General features: G+C 32.5%; 1 protein-coding gene across 2 annotated transcripts; it reads left to right on the forward strand.

Moving 5' to 3' along the window:
- Nucleotides 1–17,894: 17,894 nt before the first annotated feature.
- On the forward strand, nt 17,895–18,663 carry LOC133839315 (uncharacterized). 2 transcript variants are annotated; one of them, XM_062270747.1, is made up of 4 exons: nt 17,895–17,951; nt 18,028–18,217; nt 18,274–18,427; nt 18,509–18,663. In XM_062270747.1, the coding sequence occupies exons 2-4, from the start codon at nt 18,104–18,106 to the stop codon at nt 18,610–18,612; spliced, it is 372 nt and encodes a 123-aa protein (XP_062126731.1). In that variant the 5' UTR covers nt 17,895–17,951; nt 18,028–18,103; the 3' UTR covers nt 18,613–18,663. The 2 variants fall into 2 exon arrangements, with proteins under 2 accessions (XP_062126731.1, XP_062126730.1); XM_062270746.1 differs by lacking the exon at nt 17,895–17,951 and having other exon boundaries at nt 17,981–18,217.
- The last annotated feature ends 1,187 nt before the right edge of the window (nt 18,664–19,850 follow it).

The raw sequence follows: 19,850 nt of genomic DNA on the forward strand, positions 1-19,850 counted from the left end.
TTTGAGTGCGTTCAAATGTCTCTCAATATCAGATAATTGCCCAATTGTATTATTATCTGATTTTACAAAATTGTATTTATTTTTTAAAATTTCAATTTTATTTTAATTAAAATTTTAAATAGTGTTTGCAAACAAGAATTACGGTTTCATTTTAATATTTAAATGTAAAAAAATTTAAATAAAAAAAAAAACTGCAGAGCGAAATTTGTACATTAAAATACAAACCACTAGTTGAAAAAAAAAAACAAACAAACAAACAAACAAACCTATGTAGTGCAATCCAAAGACTTTTTGTATTAAAAGGCATCCGTATAATTGCAGCAAACTTGCAAAGTTCTTGATTTAAATTTGTATATTTTTTTTTCTTTGTATACAATGACGGATTTTCCAGTTTGGTTAGGAGAACATCACTTAGCTGATTAATCTGAAAAATGAAAACAAAATTCTTTTAAGTATATGTGTAATTAATATTAACTCATAAGCAAATATCAATATTGTTAATAAACTATATACGTAAATATATACATACACACCTATCAAATTTTGCGACAAAAGTCATTCATTCGCTAATTTAACTCTAACGTAAATCTATCCCATTTCATTTAAGAGGGGCACACTAAGAAGCGGTTTTTATAATGTGTGAGTACAGTATCTGCGCGCCTTTTGTCTCTCCCTCTATTTATCACTCTTTGTCTGAAATCAGCTCTTTTATTGGATTTTTCTAGTCTTTTTACAGCAGTAAACGTTTACACATACAAATCATTACTTTCAATTACTTTTGTTGGTATTTTTATTATATTATATTATATTATATTATATTATATTATATTATATTATATTATATTATATTATATTATATTATATTATATTATATTATATTATATTATATTATATTATATTATATTATATTATATTATATTATATTATATTATATTATATTATATACATGTATGTTTAATTCGTTGTATGTTATATTGTTTTTGTATTTGTAATGTATGTATGTATGCCGAATTGCTAATGTAGAATGCAGTTTGACTTTGATTTCTTTTCGGTTACCTAAATCTTGCACGTGTTAACTCATTTAAAATTGAGCCCTAAGCTGAGAGGGTATGTGCAGCATGGCCTGACCTGTCGTTTAGAGGTCTACTGGACTATTTGGGTTGATTATCAAAAGTCAAAAGGGTGGAAAAACAAAAATTTTAGGTTGACTACTTTTGAAATTTAAATGTTTATTTACATCCGCTACACATAGGGTGTATAACTTTGTGCCGACAGAAAATGTACGTTACAAACAGAAGGAGGCATCTCCGATCCAAAAAGTATTTATATTCTTGATCAGCGTCAACACAGCCGAGATATATCCATGTTCGTCTGTCCGCCCATATCAGAAACTTTAAAAGATATAGATATAATTTTTTCAACAGCATTTGTTATGTCCAGAGAATGACAATGTCTTGTTTGTTGAAATACATTTGTGTTGTAAAAAGGCTTCCCAAATTCAATTCAATTAAATAATACATGAGTGTTTGTTATATGTTTTATGTTTGGTTATATTTCTTCACTTGTTTTAAGATACAACTTGTCCGTTCTATGTCAAAAATCAAAAGGGAAGAGAACATAAAAAACAGAGCGAAATACTTTTAGTGTGACCACCTTACGGTTGGTCAAGAATCTTTTGAATGAGAAATACCAAATTTCAATACACCTCAAAAGATACCTTGAACAATAAAAAAGTTAGTATTACAACAATATTCTTATTCGGATAGTTGTATATTCTGGGAACAATAATAATGATTCATATTCATCTAGAAATAGTTTTAAACAAATTAAAACAAACTAGTTCTAGGATTAAGGAAAACCCAGTAAAACCTTAATCAAATCATTGGGTTATCAAAAAAAACTTAATCTTCATTTAACATATTATATGTTTTTCAATCACTAATTATCAAACAAAAAAATTATATTTTAAATAGTTTTAATTTGTGAGACCCATTGAGTTCCTTAGGGTCAAAAATCTTGCAGCTGGCAACGGCTTGGTGAGGACATCAGCCTCCTGGTGTTCTGTGGGTATATATTCTAAAATAATTAATTTATTTTCAATTTGTTCTCTTGTAAAATGATATTTGATATCAATGTGCTTTGATCGTTTGTGGCATGTGGGATTATTAGCTATACTAATGCAACCTTGAATATCTTCTTGTATTTATAATAAATATAAAATATAAATATAAAACCAGTCAGAATCAATATATTTAATAATAGTCTCATTAAAATTTTCTTTTTGATAAAAGTTAAGTTTAGATCAACAGTACCCTTTAGATATCTTAAAATTCTTTTAAGATTTTGCCATAATTTTAAGTTGTTTTTATTTGTATATCTACTCAGAATTCTTATGGCTGTACTCAGATCAGGGCGGGTACATAACATTATGTAGATCAAACACCCAATTAGGTTCCGGCACGGCGCATTACATTCTTAATCTGAGTTTAAAGCTTCATAATTTAATTTACTTGGAATCGGTGTACTGACTGCATGACATTCCTCCATATTAAATTTTTTTAAAATATTGTTTATGTATGCTGATTGATTAAGATATAGATAACCATCTCTTCTTTCTAGTTTTATTCCAATGAAGTGTCTTATTTCACATAAATCTGTCATACTGAACTTACTCATTAAGAATGTCTTTAGATTATTCATTGTATCATTGCTTTAAATAGATACATCTATCCACTGCTGAATTACTAAAGCCCATGCTTTTTTAAACATTTTCAAATGTCTCGAACCAAACATCGTGCCGCTTGTTTCAATCCATAAATCGATTTATTCAATTTACAGACTTTATCATTTTCATATGACAATCCCTCCATTTAGGAATGCAGTCTTAACATCCATATGGAAACAAAACAAACAAATTAAATTAGTTTGCTATGGATAGAATAAATCGAAAGCTGGATATTCTTGCAACTGGAGCAAATGTCTCATCATAATCTAATAGATACTCTTATTCAGGAACCGATAAGGTGTTCTTGGCTTATCCTTCAATCTGTCACTTCTTCTGACGTTATGTACTTTTAATTGCTTACTAGGCAATCCTTCACCAATAATTACAATTGGATCGGCATTTTTGCAAGTTGTTGTCTCACTAGTCTGTTTATCTGATTCAAACTGATCAGATTTAATATTTGACTCCTCTACTCCTGAATTCATTTCAGAAGATAATTGTAGATTATTCATACTATCATTCTGAATACTTTCTACCAGTTCCATATTTTCATTCTGAAATTCTGAGTCATTTTCCACAGTACTAGTATTCTCCATTTTCGTATCATCAACAACTACGTCTCTAGCTACCAAAAACTTCTTTGAATGTGTGTCCCACAACTTATAGCCATTCTGTCCATAACCAACCAGAATACATTTGATTGATTTGTCATCAAATTTTCGTTTCCGCATTTTATCATGCACATATACTGTTGATCCAAATATCTTTAAATATTTCGATTTCGGCTGTCTGTTGTGCCACATTTTAAATGGAGTTTTCTTATCCTCAGTTAGTTATCGGAGTTATCGGACCACAAACATCTGAATGAATTATAAATAAAGGCCTTTTAATATATTCCTTATTCTTAACTTTCTCAAATGGAAGTCTAGCTTGCTTACCATTTATGCAAGCTTCGCAAAATTCATTATTTAACTTAATATCTTTTGAAAGTTCTACATCTTCAAACATATTATTTCGCACAATTTCTAAAAACTTTCCCTTACTAATATGTCCTAATCTTTTATGCCACAAACTATAGTTTTGATTTATATTAGAGTTAGTTGTACAAACTTCATGGTTAATTTTGAAATTAACAATCGATACATTGCTTTTACAAATACCTTCCAAAACTCCTTGTCCATTCATGAAAATTTTTACTCCCTTTGAATTGAATTCAACAGTCAAGCCTGCAGCTTGCATCTTCGATACGGACAGTAAATTTTGTGAAACATCTTTGCAGAACAGAACATTTTCCAGTGTAATATTCTTATTAAGATTGCTGCGGAGTTGAACTGTTCCTTTTGCAGAAGCATATATGTATGCACCTTGTTTTGCAATGGCAATCTCGATCGGCGTATCCAGTGTTGAATAGGTGGAAAACAAATTTTTATTGTTTATCGTATGGTCTGAAGCTCCCGAGTCAGTATGAAGGATACATCAGCGTCACCTGTATAATTTATGCCCTGCCTTGACATAAACGCAAAGGATCTACCTGCTTCGGCATTAGCAACTTGGGCTTGTTTTTTATTGTCTTTATTTTCAAGGCTGCCTCTGAAGATAAAACAATCTTCCTTAAAGTGATCCTTTTTACCGTAATGGTGACATTTCAAATTGGATTTTAAATTCTCCGAGGGCTTGGCCTTAAACTTTGATTACAGATGCAATGCCTTTTATTATTATTAGTAACAGATACAGCTTGCAGAACTTTATTGCTTGTGTCCTTACTTAAATTATTTATCTTAATCTCGTGATCAAGTATGCGGTTTTTACAAAAAAAAAGTCATATCTTCGGCAGATAAAGTTTCTTTAGCTGTGACAACTCCGTCATAAATGGAAGGTAACGTTAGAAGTTGAGCTACTTCATCCACCTCCTCGATTTTTGCTTCCGATGCCATTAATTCGCAGATCAATTCGTTAAATTTATTATTGTCGCCAGTTAATTTAAAAGATAGTAATTGCTTCCGCACAGAAAGTTGTGTAGCCAAACTTTTACGCTCATACACAGCATCCAATTTTTCAAAAATTTCTTTAGCAGTCGAATTATTGTCAGCAAAGGAAAGAAAAGAGTCGCTAAAAATTGTATTATTACTCTTTTAGCTGATCTTTTTGCTTTTGTCCAGCTTTCATCTACTTCTTGTGGCTTTTGTTTCTCAACTAAAAGTGCTAAAAGTGCCTTGACACGAAATTTCTATACGGAATATTTTTCACCACGGAAGGGTGAAATATTCTTGAACTTATTCTCCCTGTTCATTTTTTTTATTTTTTTTATTTGTTTTGTATTAAGCTTGTACTATTCAATTGCAAATTTGTGTATTCGAAAAGAAAGAAAGAAATAAAAAAAATTAATGTTTAAAAAAAAACTGTGCAAGTGCCTTCATGTACACACACACATACACACGTGTAACTAAAGCCAGTATGGTGACCTCACGCGGGTGTTTTGCAGCTATTGCAAGTGCAGCATAACTGCAAAATTAAACGACTTGCGTGCACATGCTGCTACAAAAAAACACACCATTTGAGTGACCTTTGTCAAAAAAAATTTGATGACAGCAACACCACGTGAAAAATAAAGATCCACCGCACAAAATGCACATACATTATTAAAAATGCATTGGCTCCCCACTTCATTATACATATTACTTATTTTTAAAATTGTTTCAGTTGATATTTTTTTTTTCACTGTAATGACATCCGTTAGAGAATTACCCATATATTTTATGTTAAGTTAAGTGGAACTGAGGGTTTATTCATGAAAAACATACAGCACATTGCCTTATAAAAATCAGTTTTTTTTCTTAACTTTTTTTTCTCTGGTATTCCGATTTTTTTTTAGCTTTTTTTTCGTTGATCCAGCTATTTTTGCTCAGAAAAAAATGACACCACTGAGGACCTTCCTACAAGGTTCTTTGTATAACATAATATATATATAGTATATTAATATATAATACATAGTATTGTAAGAATTTACACATAATATGATTTATTGTTAGTATTTTTTTGTTTTAAGGTATAACTTGTCAAGTTGCCATTAAGGTAGCAGAACACCTGTTAAATAATAAAATATACAAATTTAAAAAAAAAGGGTCTTAGCTTTCTTGCGAATTCTTTAGGCATCTTTTTGCGAATATCAATTAATTTTTGAGATATTTTAGATTTCTTGTCGTTCGTCAATTTATAATAAGTCTTATATGTCATCAATCGAACAAGAAATTTACGCATGACTCTAAGTCAGTGGAATTTGGGAAACCATTTTTACATTCACGGTTTCAAAGGGTGTAATTTTTGTCAAATATTGTTTTAAGTGATGATCGGAATATTTCCTACTTTTGAAGACCTCGTCGGTTATTAAATCTTCACTCTTTGTTGTATATGTTATAACACTATTTATTTTTTTGCCGACCTGTATGCATTTTGAACATCCATACGAAGATGTATGTCCGGGAGTCCCACTGATGTAAGCCCTAGCTGGGGCATCACAAACAAATTTCTTTAATCTGTGTCAATTCCATTTTGAAGAAGATATTTTAGCTCACAAGTAAATTAGCTTAGAAATTCGTCAAGACTATTGGGCTTAGATTTTCCCAAAAATATTTCAACAGGAACAACAGGAGAATTTTTAATATTTGTCACTTTTATCAAAATTGGCGATAGTTGCGAATTTGAACTTTTGAATAGAGGAATTCCATCAATGTTAATGTCAATAGTTATGTCGTTAGTAAAATTAATTAAATTCAAAAGCTTAGCAATCTGAGTTTTAACGCCAATGTGAAATTAACGGCTACCACTCATTTGAATTATTTCAGCTTTTTCAGGCGCACTGTATTTGTAAAATGGTCCGACATCTAAACTATTTTTTTTTTAGTATTCGAACTAAATCAATTGCACAGTCACGTGTTGGCCTATGCTTTAGAAACCATTTTTTAAGATTGTCGTTTAAGTTATTGTTACCGTCTTTGTTTCGTCTTTAGTTCATTGTCAATATTGTCTTCATAAATTATTTCCTCCAAAAAAATTCGCTTCACTGTCATTATTTCCATAATGTAAATTTTCGCTAATAATTTCCACTTCTTCTTTAGGCACATTTTCGTTCTCCACTTTAGAACTTAACTTTTCTTTATATTTTTCTTTTTGCTGCTGCTTTAGCCTTCTTATATGTCGTTCGTATTGTAACTGTTTGTCGTACTTTTAATGTTTATTTAATATTTCCACAATAATACACATATAATACAAACATATATTATTTTTTAAGTCACTCACCCAATAATCGATTGATCCGCTTTGCACTTCTCAACTCAAATGCTTGCAAAAATTTCATCAGCCAGCAAACACAGTTGCGTTTAAGCAAAAGAGTAGCACAAAATAAAATAAACGATTCTTTCTGGACAATTGTTTTTGTAAGCGGTGCACCGAAGACGCGTAAACAAACTGCGATGTAAAGCATAATCGAAGTTTTGTCTTTAATCTTGTGTATGCTCTTTCCACAAAATAACAAACGACGTTCGTTTACTATATCTAGTAAGTGACCATGTAGTGATCAACGAGGTAAGCACTTACCCATGGCCAATCGCCAACTCGAGTCGACTAGGTGGTTCGACGTTCGTTTACTATAGGGTCACTTTAGTAAGTACCCATGTAGTGATCGGCGAGGTAAGCACTTACCCATGGCCAATCGACACCTCCAGTTCTGCAGGGAAGCAACAAGTCTTTTGCGTATGTATTGGTATACATCCACACGCATAAGCAATTAAATCGTGAAGCATTCGTTTTGCAGACGAAATACAGTAGACTCCGGTTATAGCGACGCTGCTTATACACACCTATCAAATTTTGCGACAAAAGTCATTCATTCGCTAATTTAACTCTAACGTAAATCTATCCCATTTCATTTAAGAGGGGCACACTAAGAAGCGGTTTTTATAATGTGTGAGTACAGTATCTGCGCGCCTTTTGTCTCTCCCTCTATTTATCACTCTTTGTCTGAAATCAGCTCTTTTATTGGATTTTTCTAGTCTTTTTACAGCAGTAAACGTTTACACATACAAATCATTACTTTCAATTACTTTTGTTGGTATTTTTATTATATTATATTATATTATATTATATTATATTATATTATATTATATTATATTATATTATATTATATTATATTATATTATATTATATTATATTATATTATATTATATTATATTATATTATATTATATTATATTATATTATATTATATACATGTATGTTTAATTCGTTGTATGTTATATTGTTTTGTATTTGTAATGTATGTATGTATGCCGAATTGCTAATGTAGAATGCAGTTTGACTTTGATTTCTTTTCGGTTACCTAAATCTTGCACGTGTTAACTCATTTAAAATTGAGCCCTAAGCTGAGAGGGTATGTGCAGCATGGCCTGACCTGTCGTTTAGAGGTCTACTGGACTATTTGGGTTGATTATCAAAAGTCAAAAGGTGGAAAAACAAAAATTTTAGGTTGACTACTTTTGAAATTTAAATGTTTATTTACATCCGCTACACATAGGGTGTATAACTTTGTGCCGACAGAAAATGTACGTTACAAACAGAAGGAGGCATCTCCGATCCAAAAAGTATTTATATTCTTGATCAGCGTCAACACAGCCGAGATATATCCATGTTCGTCTGTCCGCCCATATCAGAAACTTTAAAAGATATAGATATAATTTTTCAACAGCATTTGTTATGTCCAGAGAATGACAATGTCTTGTTTGTTGAAATACATTTGTGTTGTAAAAGGCTTCCCAAATTCAATTCAATTAAATAATACATGAGTGTTTGTTATATGTTTTATGTTTGGTTATATTTCTTCACTTGTTTTAAGATACAACTTGTCCGTTCTATGTCAAAAATCAAAAGGGAAGAGAACATAAAAAACAGAGCGAAATACTTTTAGTGTGACCACCTTACGGTTGGTCAAGAATCTTTTGAATGAGAAATACCAAATTTCAATACACCTCAAAAGATACCTTGAACAATAAAAAAGTTAGTATTACAACAATATTCTTATTCGGATAGTTGTATATTCTGGGAACAATAATAATGATTCATATTCATCTAGAAATAGTTTTAAACAAATTAAAACAAACTAGTTCTAGGATTAAGGAAAACCCAGTAAAACCTTAATCAAATCATTGGGTTATCAAAAAAAACTTAATCTTCATTTAACATATTATATGTTTTTCAATCACTAATTATCAAACAAAAAAATTATATTTTAAATAGTTTTAATTTGTGAGACCCATTGAGTTCCTTAGGGTCAAAAATCTTGCAGCTGGCAACGGCTTGGTGAGGACATCAGCCTCCTGGTGTTCTGTGGGTATATATTCTAAAATAATTAATTTATTTTCAATTTGTTCTCTTGTAAAATGATATTTGATATCAATGTGCTTTGATCGTTTGTGGCATGTGGGATTATTAGCTATACTAATGCAACCTTGAATATCTTCTTGTATTTATAATAAATATAAAATATAAATATAAAACCAGTCAGAATCAATATATTTAATAATAGTCTCATTAAAATTTTCTTTTTTGATAAAAGTTAAGTTTAGATCAACAGTACCCTTTAGATATCTTAAAATTCTTTTAAGATTTTGCCATAATTTTAAGTTGTTTTTATTTGTATATCTACTCAGAATTCTTATGGCTGTACTCAGATCAGGGCGGGTACATAACATTATGTAGATCAAACACCCAATTAGGTTTCGGCACGGCGCATTACATTCTTAATCTGAGTTTAAAGCTTCATAATTTAATTTACTTGGAATCGGTGTACTGACTGCATGACATTCCTCCATATTAAATTTTTTTAAAATATTGTTTATGTATGCTGATTGACTAAGATATAGATAACCATCTCTTCTTTCTAGTTTTATTCCAATGAAGTGTCTTATTTCACATAAATCTGTCATACTGAACTTACTCATTAAGAATGTCTTTAGATTATTCATTGTATCATTGCTTTAAATAGATACATCTATCCACTGCTGAATTACTAAAGCCCATGCTTTTTTAAACATTTTCAAATGTCTCGAACCAAACATCGTGCCGCTTGTTTCAATCCATAAATCGATTTATTCAATTTACAGACTTTATCATTTTCATATGACAATCCCTCCATTTAGGAATGCAGTCTTAACATCCATATGGAAACAAAACAAACAAATTAAATTAGTTTGCTATGGATAGAATAAATCGAAAGCTGGATATTCTTGCAACTGGAGCAAATGTCTCATCATAATCTAATAGATACTCTTATTCAGGAACCGATAAGGTGTTCTTGGCTTATCCTTCAATCTGTCACTTCTTCTGACGTTATGTACTTTTAATTGCTTACTAGGCAATCCTTCACCAATAATTACAAATGTATCGGCATTTTTGCAAGTTGTTGTCTCACTAGTCTGTTTATCTGATTCAAACTGATCAGATTTAATATTTGACTCCTCTACTCCTGAATTCATTTCAGAAGATAATTGTAGATTATTCATACTATCATTCTGTATACTTTCTACCAGTTCCATATTTTCATTCTGAAATTCTGAGTCATTTTCCACAGTACTAGTATTCTCCATTTTCGTATCATCAACAACTACGTCTCTAGCTACCAAAAACTTCTTTGAATGTGTGTCCCACAACTTATAGCCATTCTGTCCATAACCAACCAGAATACATTTGATTGATTTGTCATCAAATTTTCGTTTCCGCATTTTATCATGCACATATACTGTTGATCCAAATATCTTTAAATATTTCGATTTCGGCTGTCTGTTGTGCCACATTTTAAATGGAGTTTTCTTATCCTCAGTTAGTTATCGGGTTATCGGACCACAAACATCTGAATGAATTATAAATAAAGGCCTTTTAATATATTCCTTATTCTTAACTTTCTCAAATGGAAGTCTAGCTTGCTTACCATTTATGCAAGCTTCGCAAAATTCATTATTTAACTTAATATCTTTTGAAAGTTCTACATCTTCAAACATATTATTTCGCACAATTTCTAAAAACTTTCCCTTACTAATATGTCCTAATCTTTTATGCCACAAACTATAGTTTTGATTTATATTAGAGTTAGTTGTACAAACTTCATGGTTAATTTTGAAATTAACAATCGATACATTGCTTTTACAAATACCTTCCAAAACTCCTTGTCCATTCATGAAAATTTTTACTCCTTTGAATTGAATTCAACAGTCAAGCCTGCAGCTTGCATCTTCGATACGGACAGTAAATTTTGTGAAACATCTTTGCAGAACAGAACATTTTCCAGTGTAATATTCTTATTAAGATTGCTGCGGAGTTGAACTGTTCCTTTTGCAGAAGCATATATGTATGCACCTTGTTTTGCAATGGCAATCTCGATCGGCGTATCCAGTGTTGAATAGGTGGAAAACAAATTTTTATTGTTTATCGTATGGTCTGAAGCTCCCGAGTCAGTATGAAGGATACATCAGCGTCACCTGTATAATTTATGCCCTGCCTTGACATAAACGCAAAGGATCTACCTGCTTCGGCATTAGCAACTTGGGCTTGTTTTTTTATTGTCTTTATTTTCAAGGCTGCCTCTGAAGATAAAACAATCTTCCTTAAAGTGATCCTTTTTACCGTAATGGTGACATTTCAAATTGGATTTTAAATTCTCCGAGGGCTTGGCCTTAAACTTTGATTACAGATGCAATGCCTTTTTATTATTATTAGTAACAGATACAGCTTGCAGAACTTTATTGCTTGTGTCCTTACTTAAATTATTTATCTTAATCTCGTGATCAAGTATGCGGTTTTTACAAAAAAAAAGTCATATCTTCGGCAGATAAAGTTTCTTTAGCTGTGACAACTCCGTCATAAATGGAAGGTAACGTTAGAAGTTGAGCTACTTCATCCACCTCCTCGATTTTTGCTTCCGATGCCATTAATTCGCAGATCAATTCGTTAAATTTATTATTGTCGCCAGTTAATTTAAAAGATAGTAATTGCTTCCGCACAGAAAGTTGTGTAGCCAAACTTTTACGCTCATACACAGCATCCAATTTTTCAAAAATTTCTTTAGCAGTCGAATTATTGTCAGCAAAGGAAAGAAAAGAGTCGCTAAAAATTGTATTATTACTCTTTTAGCTGATCTTTTTGCTTTTGTCCAGCTTTCATCTACTTCTTGTGGCTTTTGTTTCTCAACTAAAAGTGCTAAAAGTGCCTTGACACGAAATTTCTATACGGAATATTTTTCACCACGGAAGGGTGAAATATTCTTGAACTTATTCTCCCTGTTCATTTTTTTTATTTTTTTTATTTGTTTTGTATTAAGCTTGTACTATTCAATTGCAAATTTGTGTATTCGAAAAGAAAGAAAGAAATAAAAAAAATTAATGTTTAAAAAAAAACTGTGCAAGTGCCTTCATGTACACACACACATACACACGTGTAACTAAAGCCAGTATGGTGACCTCACGCGGGTGTTTTGCAGCTATTGCAAGTGCAGCATAACTGCAAAATTAAACGACTTGCGTGCACATGCTGCTACAAAAAAACACACCATTTGAGTGACCTTTGTCAAAAAAAATTTGATGACAGCAACACCACGTCAAAAATAAAGATCCACCGCACAAAATGCACATACATTATTAAAATGCATTGGCTCCCCACTTCATTATACATATTACTTATTTTTAAAATTGTTTCAGTTGATATTTTTTTTTTCACTGTAATGACATCCGTTAGAGAATTACCCATATATTTTATGTTAAGTTAAGTGGAACTGAGGGTTTATTCATGAAAAACATACAGCACAATGCCTTATAAAAATCAGTTTTTTTTCTTAACTTTTTTCTCTGGTATTCCGATTTTTTTTTAGCTTTTTTTTCGTTGATCCAGCTATTTTTGCTCAGAAAAAAATGACACCACTGAGGACCTTCCTACAAGGTTCTTTGTATAACATAATATATATATAGTATATTAATATATAATACATAGTATTGTAAGAATTTACACATAATATGATTTATTGTTAGTATTTTTTTGTTTTAAGGTATAACTTGTCAAGTTGCCATTAAGGTAGCAGAACACCTGTTAAATAATAAAATATACAAATTTAAAAAAAAAGGGTCTTAGCTTTCTTGCGAATTCTTTAGGCATCTTTTTGCGAATATCAATTAATTTTTGAGATATTTTAGATTTCTTGTCGTTCGTCAATTTATAATAAGTCTTATATGTCATCAATCGAACAAGAAATTTACGCATGACTCCTAAGTCAGTGGAATTTGGGAAACCATTTTTACATTCACGGTTTCAAAGGGTGTAATTTTTGTCAAATATTGTTTTAAGTGATGATCGGAATATTTCCTACTTTTGAAGACCTCGTCGGTTATTAAATCTTCACTCTTTGTTGTATATGTTATAACACTATTTATTTTTTTGCCGACCTGTATGCATTTTGAACATCCATACGAAGATGTATGTCCGGGAGTCCCACTGATGTAAGCCCTAGCTGGGGCATCACAAACAAATTTCTTTAATCTGTGTCAATTCCATTTTGAAGAAGATATTTTAGCTCACAAGTAAATTAGCTTAGAAATTCGTCAAGACTATTGGGCTTAGATTTTCCCAAAAATATTTCAACAGGAACAACAGGAGAATTTTTAATATTTGTCACTTTTATCAAAATTGGCGATAGTTGCGAATTTGAACTTTTGAATAGAGGAATTCCATCAATGTTAATGTCAATAGTTATGTCGTTAGTAAAATTAATTAAATTCAAAAGCTTAGCAATCTGAGTTTTAACGCCAATGTGAAATTAACGGCTACCACTCATTTGAATTATTTCAGCTTTTTCAGGCGCACTGTATTTGTAAAATGGTCCGACATCTAAACTATTTTTTTTTTAGTATTCGAACTAAATCAATTGCACAGTCACGTGTTGGCCTATGCTTTAGAAACCATTTTTTAAGATTGTCGTTTAAGTTATTGTTACCGTCTTTGTTTCGTCTTTAGTTCATTGTCAATATTGTCTTCATAAATTATTTCCTCCAAAAAATTCGCTTCACTGTCATTATTTCCATAATGTAAATTTTCGCTAATAATTTCCACTTCTTCTTTAGGCACATTTTCGTTCTCCACTTTAGAACTTAACTTTTCTTTATATTTTTCTTTTTGCTGCTGCTTTAGCCTTCTTATATGTCGTTCGTATTGTAACTGTTTGTCGTACTTTTAATGTTTATTTAATATTTCCACAATAATACACATATAATACAAACATATATTATTTTTTAAGTCACTCACCCAATAATCGATTGATCCGCTTTGCACTTCTCAACTCAAATGCTTGCAAAAATTTCATCAGCCAGCAAACACAGTTGCGTTTAAGCAAAAGAGTAGCACAAAATAAAATAAACGATTCTTTCTGGACAATTGTTTTTGTAAGCGGTGCACCGAAGACGCGTAAACAAACTGCGATGTAAAGCATAATCGAAGTTTTGTCTTTAATCTTGTGTATGCTCTTTCCACAAAATAACAAACGACGTTCGTTTACTATATCTAGTAAGTGACCATGTAGTGATCAACGAGGTAAGCACTTACCCATGGCCAATCGCCAACTCGAGTCGACTAGGTGGTTCGACGTTCGTTTACTATAGGGTCACTTTAGTAAGTACCCATGTAGTGATCGGCGAGGTAAGCACTTACCCATGGCCAATCGACACCTCCAGTTCTGCAGGGAAGCAACAAGTCTTTTGCGTATGTATTGGTATACATCCACACGCATAAGCAATTAAATCGTGAAGCATTCGTTTTGCAGACGAAATACAGTAGACTCCGGTTATAGCGACGCTGCTTATAGCGTCCGTTCGGTTATTGTGACGAAAACTCGATGACTTGGTGGGTCCCCATACAAATTAAATTGATTAAAAAATTAATTAGTTGTATTTTAAAAACCTATGGCAACTATAAAATAAACAACATTTTATTTTTCTCCTTTTGGTTAGTGGGTCTTCCGGATGTAACGACGGTACCGTGAAAGTCGCTATAACCGGATTGTACTCTATATTAATTGCACCAATAACGAAAGTAAGTGTGAAGACCGTTTGCGTTGAGTTTTTCGGTCAATCGGTCTTTTGCTGACTCTCTTTCTCGTTCCGCTCTTTACGCACTGTTCATTGAACGACCGAAATACAAAGAGCTCAACGAAAAGCGCTCAACAGAAAACAGAAATGAAGACCAGTGGTGTCATTTTTTTCTGAGCAAAAATAGCTGGATCAACGAAAAAAAAAGCGGAATACCTGAGAAAAAAAATTTAAAAAATAAACTGATTTTTATAAGGCAATGTGCTGTATGTTTTTCATACATAAATAAACCCTCAGTTTCACTTAACTTAATATAAAATATATGGGTAATTCTCTAACGGATGTCATTACAGTGAAAAAAAAAATATCAACTGAAACAATTTTAAAAATAATGAAGTGGTGAGCCAATGCATTTTTAATTATGTATGTGCATTTTGTGCGGTGGATCTTTATTTTTGACGTGGTGTTGCTGTCATCAAACTTTTTTTGACAAAGGTCACTCAAATGATGTACAGGGGCTATTGCGCTATGCTGAGCAACAAATAGGCTCAGCGCTACCTCCTGCTTAATTGTTTTTGATGGCGTTTTAGCAAAATTTATTTTATTTTTTTGCACAAAGCCCTCCATAGCACTGGTGTGTTTTTTTGTAGCAGCATGTGCACGCAAGTCGCTTAATTTTGCAGTTATGCTGCACTTGCAATAGCTGCAAAACACCCGCGTGAGGCCTGTAGGATCCTTCTTCATCCACTCCTTGAATTCTGTGTTCTGCAGCCAGACATCTCTCACTTTTTGCTTATAAGTTTCCTTTGGCATCGTTAATTTGATATAGCGCAAGCGAATTTCACAATATACATAAGTAATGCTAGACGCTCCGATTTAGGTGTAAACTTTTGAGGGAAGTTATTCGATACAAGTAAATATCGATATTTTGTCGAGAGAAATACATTTTTAACATTTCAGCCGTTAAATTCAATTTAAACATCTCTAAAATTTGAATAAAACTAATCTAAAAAAAAAAAAGCTGCGTAACTTTGCTCAAAAAGCCAGAATTCCCGCTGCCCGCTGTTTTCATATTTTTCCCGCAATCAAGCTTCAAAAAAATCCAGATCTGACGGGAAAAAAGCGGAAATGACATTACTGAAGGTCCTGTGGATGGCACCTCTTTAGTCTTCTCTTTTTTGGAGCATGTCTTAGACTTCTCGCTAATGGGTTGGGATGAAAATTCATTCTCAGAAGAAAGTTATTCGAATGCTTCCGAATAGCATCGCCAACCTTGGGGATAAGACTCTTAAGTGAACTATATAACTGGAAAGCAACGGAATTTAGACAATTTTTACTGTATACGGGAATATTTGTACTCAAAAATGAATTATTTGACGACCAATATTTTGTGTTTTTTATTATTGCATTGTGCGTATAGGATGCTTTGCTGCCCATATCAGCGAAAAATTAATTTGGAAACCTGTCAGCGAATGTTGAACGTATTTGTTTCAAATTTTCCAATTATATTTGGGGAAAATAGTGTTTCATATAATATACATAGCTTACTACATGTAAAAGAAACGGTGGAACAGATTGGCGATCCAGTGAAAGGCTCTGCTTATGCTTTTGAAAAATATTTGCAACATTTGAAAAATTTTGTCAGAAAGCCAACAAACATTTTAGAGCAAATTCTCCGGAGCATTGATGAAGAACAGAATTTACCAATCCAAGAAAGATTAGAGACCGAAAAAAGAAAAAATTTAATAATATTTAAAGGAAGCACATTAATCTAGAAGGAACCAAACAATTATTGTTACATCGAAGGAGATATTCCGATTAGAATAGAATCAATTATGGAAGATACATTTAGAGGAAGACGATTCAAGAATGTGCGGAACTTTTATACGGAGCCTATAAGATCCTCTGACTTGGGTATTTACCTAGTAGAAGAAATTTTTGAATTAAACCAGTTGATTTGTAAAGCAGTCGCAATACCATATTTAAAGGATATGAGGATATTGTCGTTCTTTTATATGTTTAACCCTAAATTATGTCATATATATTATATAAAAGACCCAAGAATCATCAAACGAGTTGTATACAGACGAGGTCGGACAGCCCAGGCAGAAAAATTCAGCGATTGGAGTTTCTCAACACTGGTAAGTTTAAAAAAATATTTAAGACAGCTGTAGCAAATTATGTATTAAAACTGTTGTTTTTATACCCGCTACCCATAGGGTAGAAGGGTATTATAACTTTGTGCCGACAGGAAATGTATGTAACAGGTAGAAGAAGGCATCTCCGACCCTATAAAGTATATATATTCTTGATCAGCGTCAACAGCCGAGACGATCTAGCCATGTCCGTCTGTCTGTCTGTCCGTCTGTCCGTCTGTGTGTCTGTCCGTATGAACACCTAGATCTCAGAGACTGTAAGAGATAGAGCTATAATTTTTTTTCGACAGCATTTGTTATGTTTGCACGCAGATCAAGTTTGTTTCAAATTTTTGCCACGCCTACTTCCGCCCCCGCAAATCAAAAAAATCGAATAACAAGCGTAATTTTAAATTAAATTTTACGAATTTTGGTATATACAATAATAATTATAGTAGTTATGATTCCTGAAAATTTGGTTGCGATCAGATAAAAATTGTGGAAGTTATTAAAGAAATACTTTTGTATGGGCAAAAACGCCTATTTACTAAGGGTCTTAGTTGCTTTGGCTGACAATCTGGTATATTGAGCCGTCTATGGTATATTTTGAATGCGGTACTATATTGATATAGCAAACATACCATTTGGTATATTTTTAGTATTTTTTAGTATTTTCGGTATATTTTGAAAATAATACCGCAATATTTTGCCCTTATTAAAAATGGGTAGCGGGTATCTCACAGTCGAGCACACTCGACTGTAACTTTCTTACTTGTTTTAGGTAAGAAATCGTGCAAATGTGGAGAGACTGTTGAGCGCCTTGAGAAGATTATTTCGGATCTCACCGAACAAGTTAGTCCTTCTCGAATTGAGTGTCTAATATATTTTTAAATTCGGCCAATTTGAATTTGTTTTTTATTTGCAGTCGAAACAAAGGAGGCTCTCGAAAAAGTTGTGAATGAACTATGGACCTTAAAAGGTATGAGTATGTTTGAATGATTACTGATTTTTATATTCATTATTGTATTATATTCTATTTATATATTTATATTCAGCTAAACAAAAAGTCATGGAAAAAGAATAGAGATCCTAGTAGAAGCTTCTTTGGAGCAAACAGCCTCCTTTAAAGGGATGACCAAGGACCATGGACAGAGGCAGAAGTTGGCATGCCAATTTTCCATTCGGACCGTAGATGATCTGATTGAGGTTAATTCGAATATAAACATCGCTAACCGAGAGCTCTATGTATGTATAAGCAAATAAAACATTTTCTTTTAGTTAAAGATCTATTTCGTTCACAGATCGATGCAATAAAAATTTTAATATCAAATGGCGGGATATTAAAAAACTTAAAAAATATTTTAGCCAATGAAGTGATCTTGGCGTATAATGTGGAAGGCGTTCAGGGGAAAGCGGCCCTAAGAAAAGAAGACAATTTCTTTGGTATTATGATCGGTGAGTATTTTAAAATATAATTATTTAATAATCATTATCCACTTTAATCTATTACAACTTTTTTAATCCTTTTATTTATAGATTCAATAACTGCAGTCGGCGGTATTGGCCCAGCTGAGGACCAATTGAGAAAGGCCCTGCAGCTCCAAAAAAAAAGAGATATTTTAAAAACTCGAGCTGCCTAAAAGTAATGAAAGAATAACACCCGTTAGAATAAAGAAAAATTTAAATTAAATAAAAACTGTAATTGCAATTGTACATGTTTTTTAATTTATAATGGCAGGCCCCTCCATGGGGGCCTCTTACTTCACCGACCCTTCAATGGGGTCCGATGTAAGCACTTATTTTACCAGCCGTTCCATGGGGTCCCATGTAAGTACTTACTTTACCGGCCGTTCCATGGGGTCTAATGTAAGTACTTTCCTTTAAGACGATGTTGCACTATTTCACTAGTTCGTGTGTAATCGAGGCGGTTGCGATTGACCCTATTTGCGGACATTTCATACAAAAACATAAATTAAAAAACGCATTGCTAGACGCCACTTTGTAAGTAGTGGCGGTCTGCTGGTAAGTGCTTATTTCACCAGCAACGAACTAGCGCTCAGAACTTCCGGGTTCACTGAACACGACAAAACGGTTTTGGAACAAACGAAACAAAACAGAATAGAAAAAAAGGGTTCCGGTCTGAGCGCTAGCGATCTCATTTAAGAGCCCATTAAAAGGTTGCTCTCTGAGTTTTTTCGTAGAGTCAGAGAGAGACACTGATATGCAGACAAAGAGAAACGGCCGACAGTTATTTGCAACCTCTGCATACACCTGTATTGCGTAGAAAAGGCTCGGAGCTACATATGTATGTAAAATGCACTTGAAGATTCAAATTGGTACATTGGATCACTTTTTACATATTGGTACATTTACAATATGCCAGTCTAGTATTTAAATTTTTCATAAAATTTGATGTTTTTTTAACAAATGGCTCTCTTCCACCAGACATAAATTTTGTATCAGTTAGAAATTGAACCATGACTAGCACTGGAAAATATCGCTTACACTCGATTTGCGATGTTTCGCGTCAATTAGAGGTCTGCATGAATACAGTCAAAGCAGCATTTGGTACTCTCACTCAAAGTTCTGACTGACTGAGTGAGACATTGAGTAAAACGGATTTGGCAAATGTGGTAAAGGCATGAGTAGAAAATTTACTCTATCCAAACGGCGACACAATACACGAATGAGTTTCGCGACCGAGTACTCGGTTAGTTGTGCGCCGCATTGGAGACGTCAAATTTATTGCGTGTTTGTTTTTGTTGTTTTTGAATTGCTTTTCAATACAAGACATATGTATGTATGTACATAGAAAAATAGAAAGACATGAATTAATTATTATATATGTATAATTTATTTATTTTATTTTTCAATGACT

Source organism: Drosophila sulfurigaster, chromosome 2R (assembly GCF_023558435.1).
Source record: "Drosophila sulfurigaster albostrigata strain 15112-1811.04 chromosome 2R, ASM2355843v2, whole genome shotgun sequence".
Taxonomy (NCBI): Eukaryota; Metazoa; Arthropoda; class Insecta; order Diptera; family Drosophilidae; genus Drosophila; species Drosophila sulfurigaster.

What these genes read in the sequence shown, in the direction of transcription:
- LOC133839315 (XM_062270747.1), top strand. Translation starts at nt 18,104, where the DNA reads ATGACCAAGGACCATGGACAGAGGCAGAAGTTGGCATGCCAATTTTCC. An exon ending in TCGCTAACCGAGAGCTCTAT is followed by an intron (nt 18,218 to 18,273) that starts GTATGTATAAGC and finishes TTTCGTTCACAG; the next exon opens with ATCGATGCAATAAAAATTTT. An exon ending in TTTCTTTGGTATTATGATCG is followed by an intron (nt 18,428 to 18,508) that starts GTGAGTATTTTA and finishes TTTTATTTATAG; the next exon opens with ATTCAATAACTGCAGTCGGC.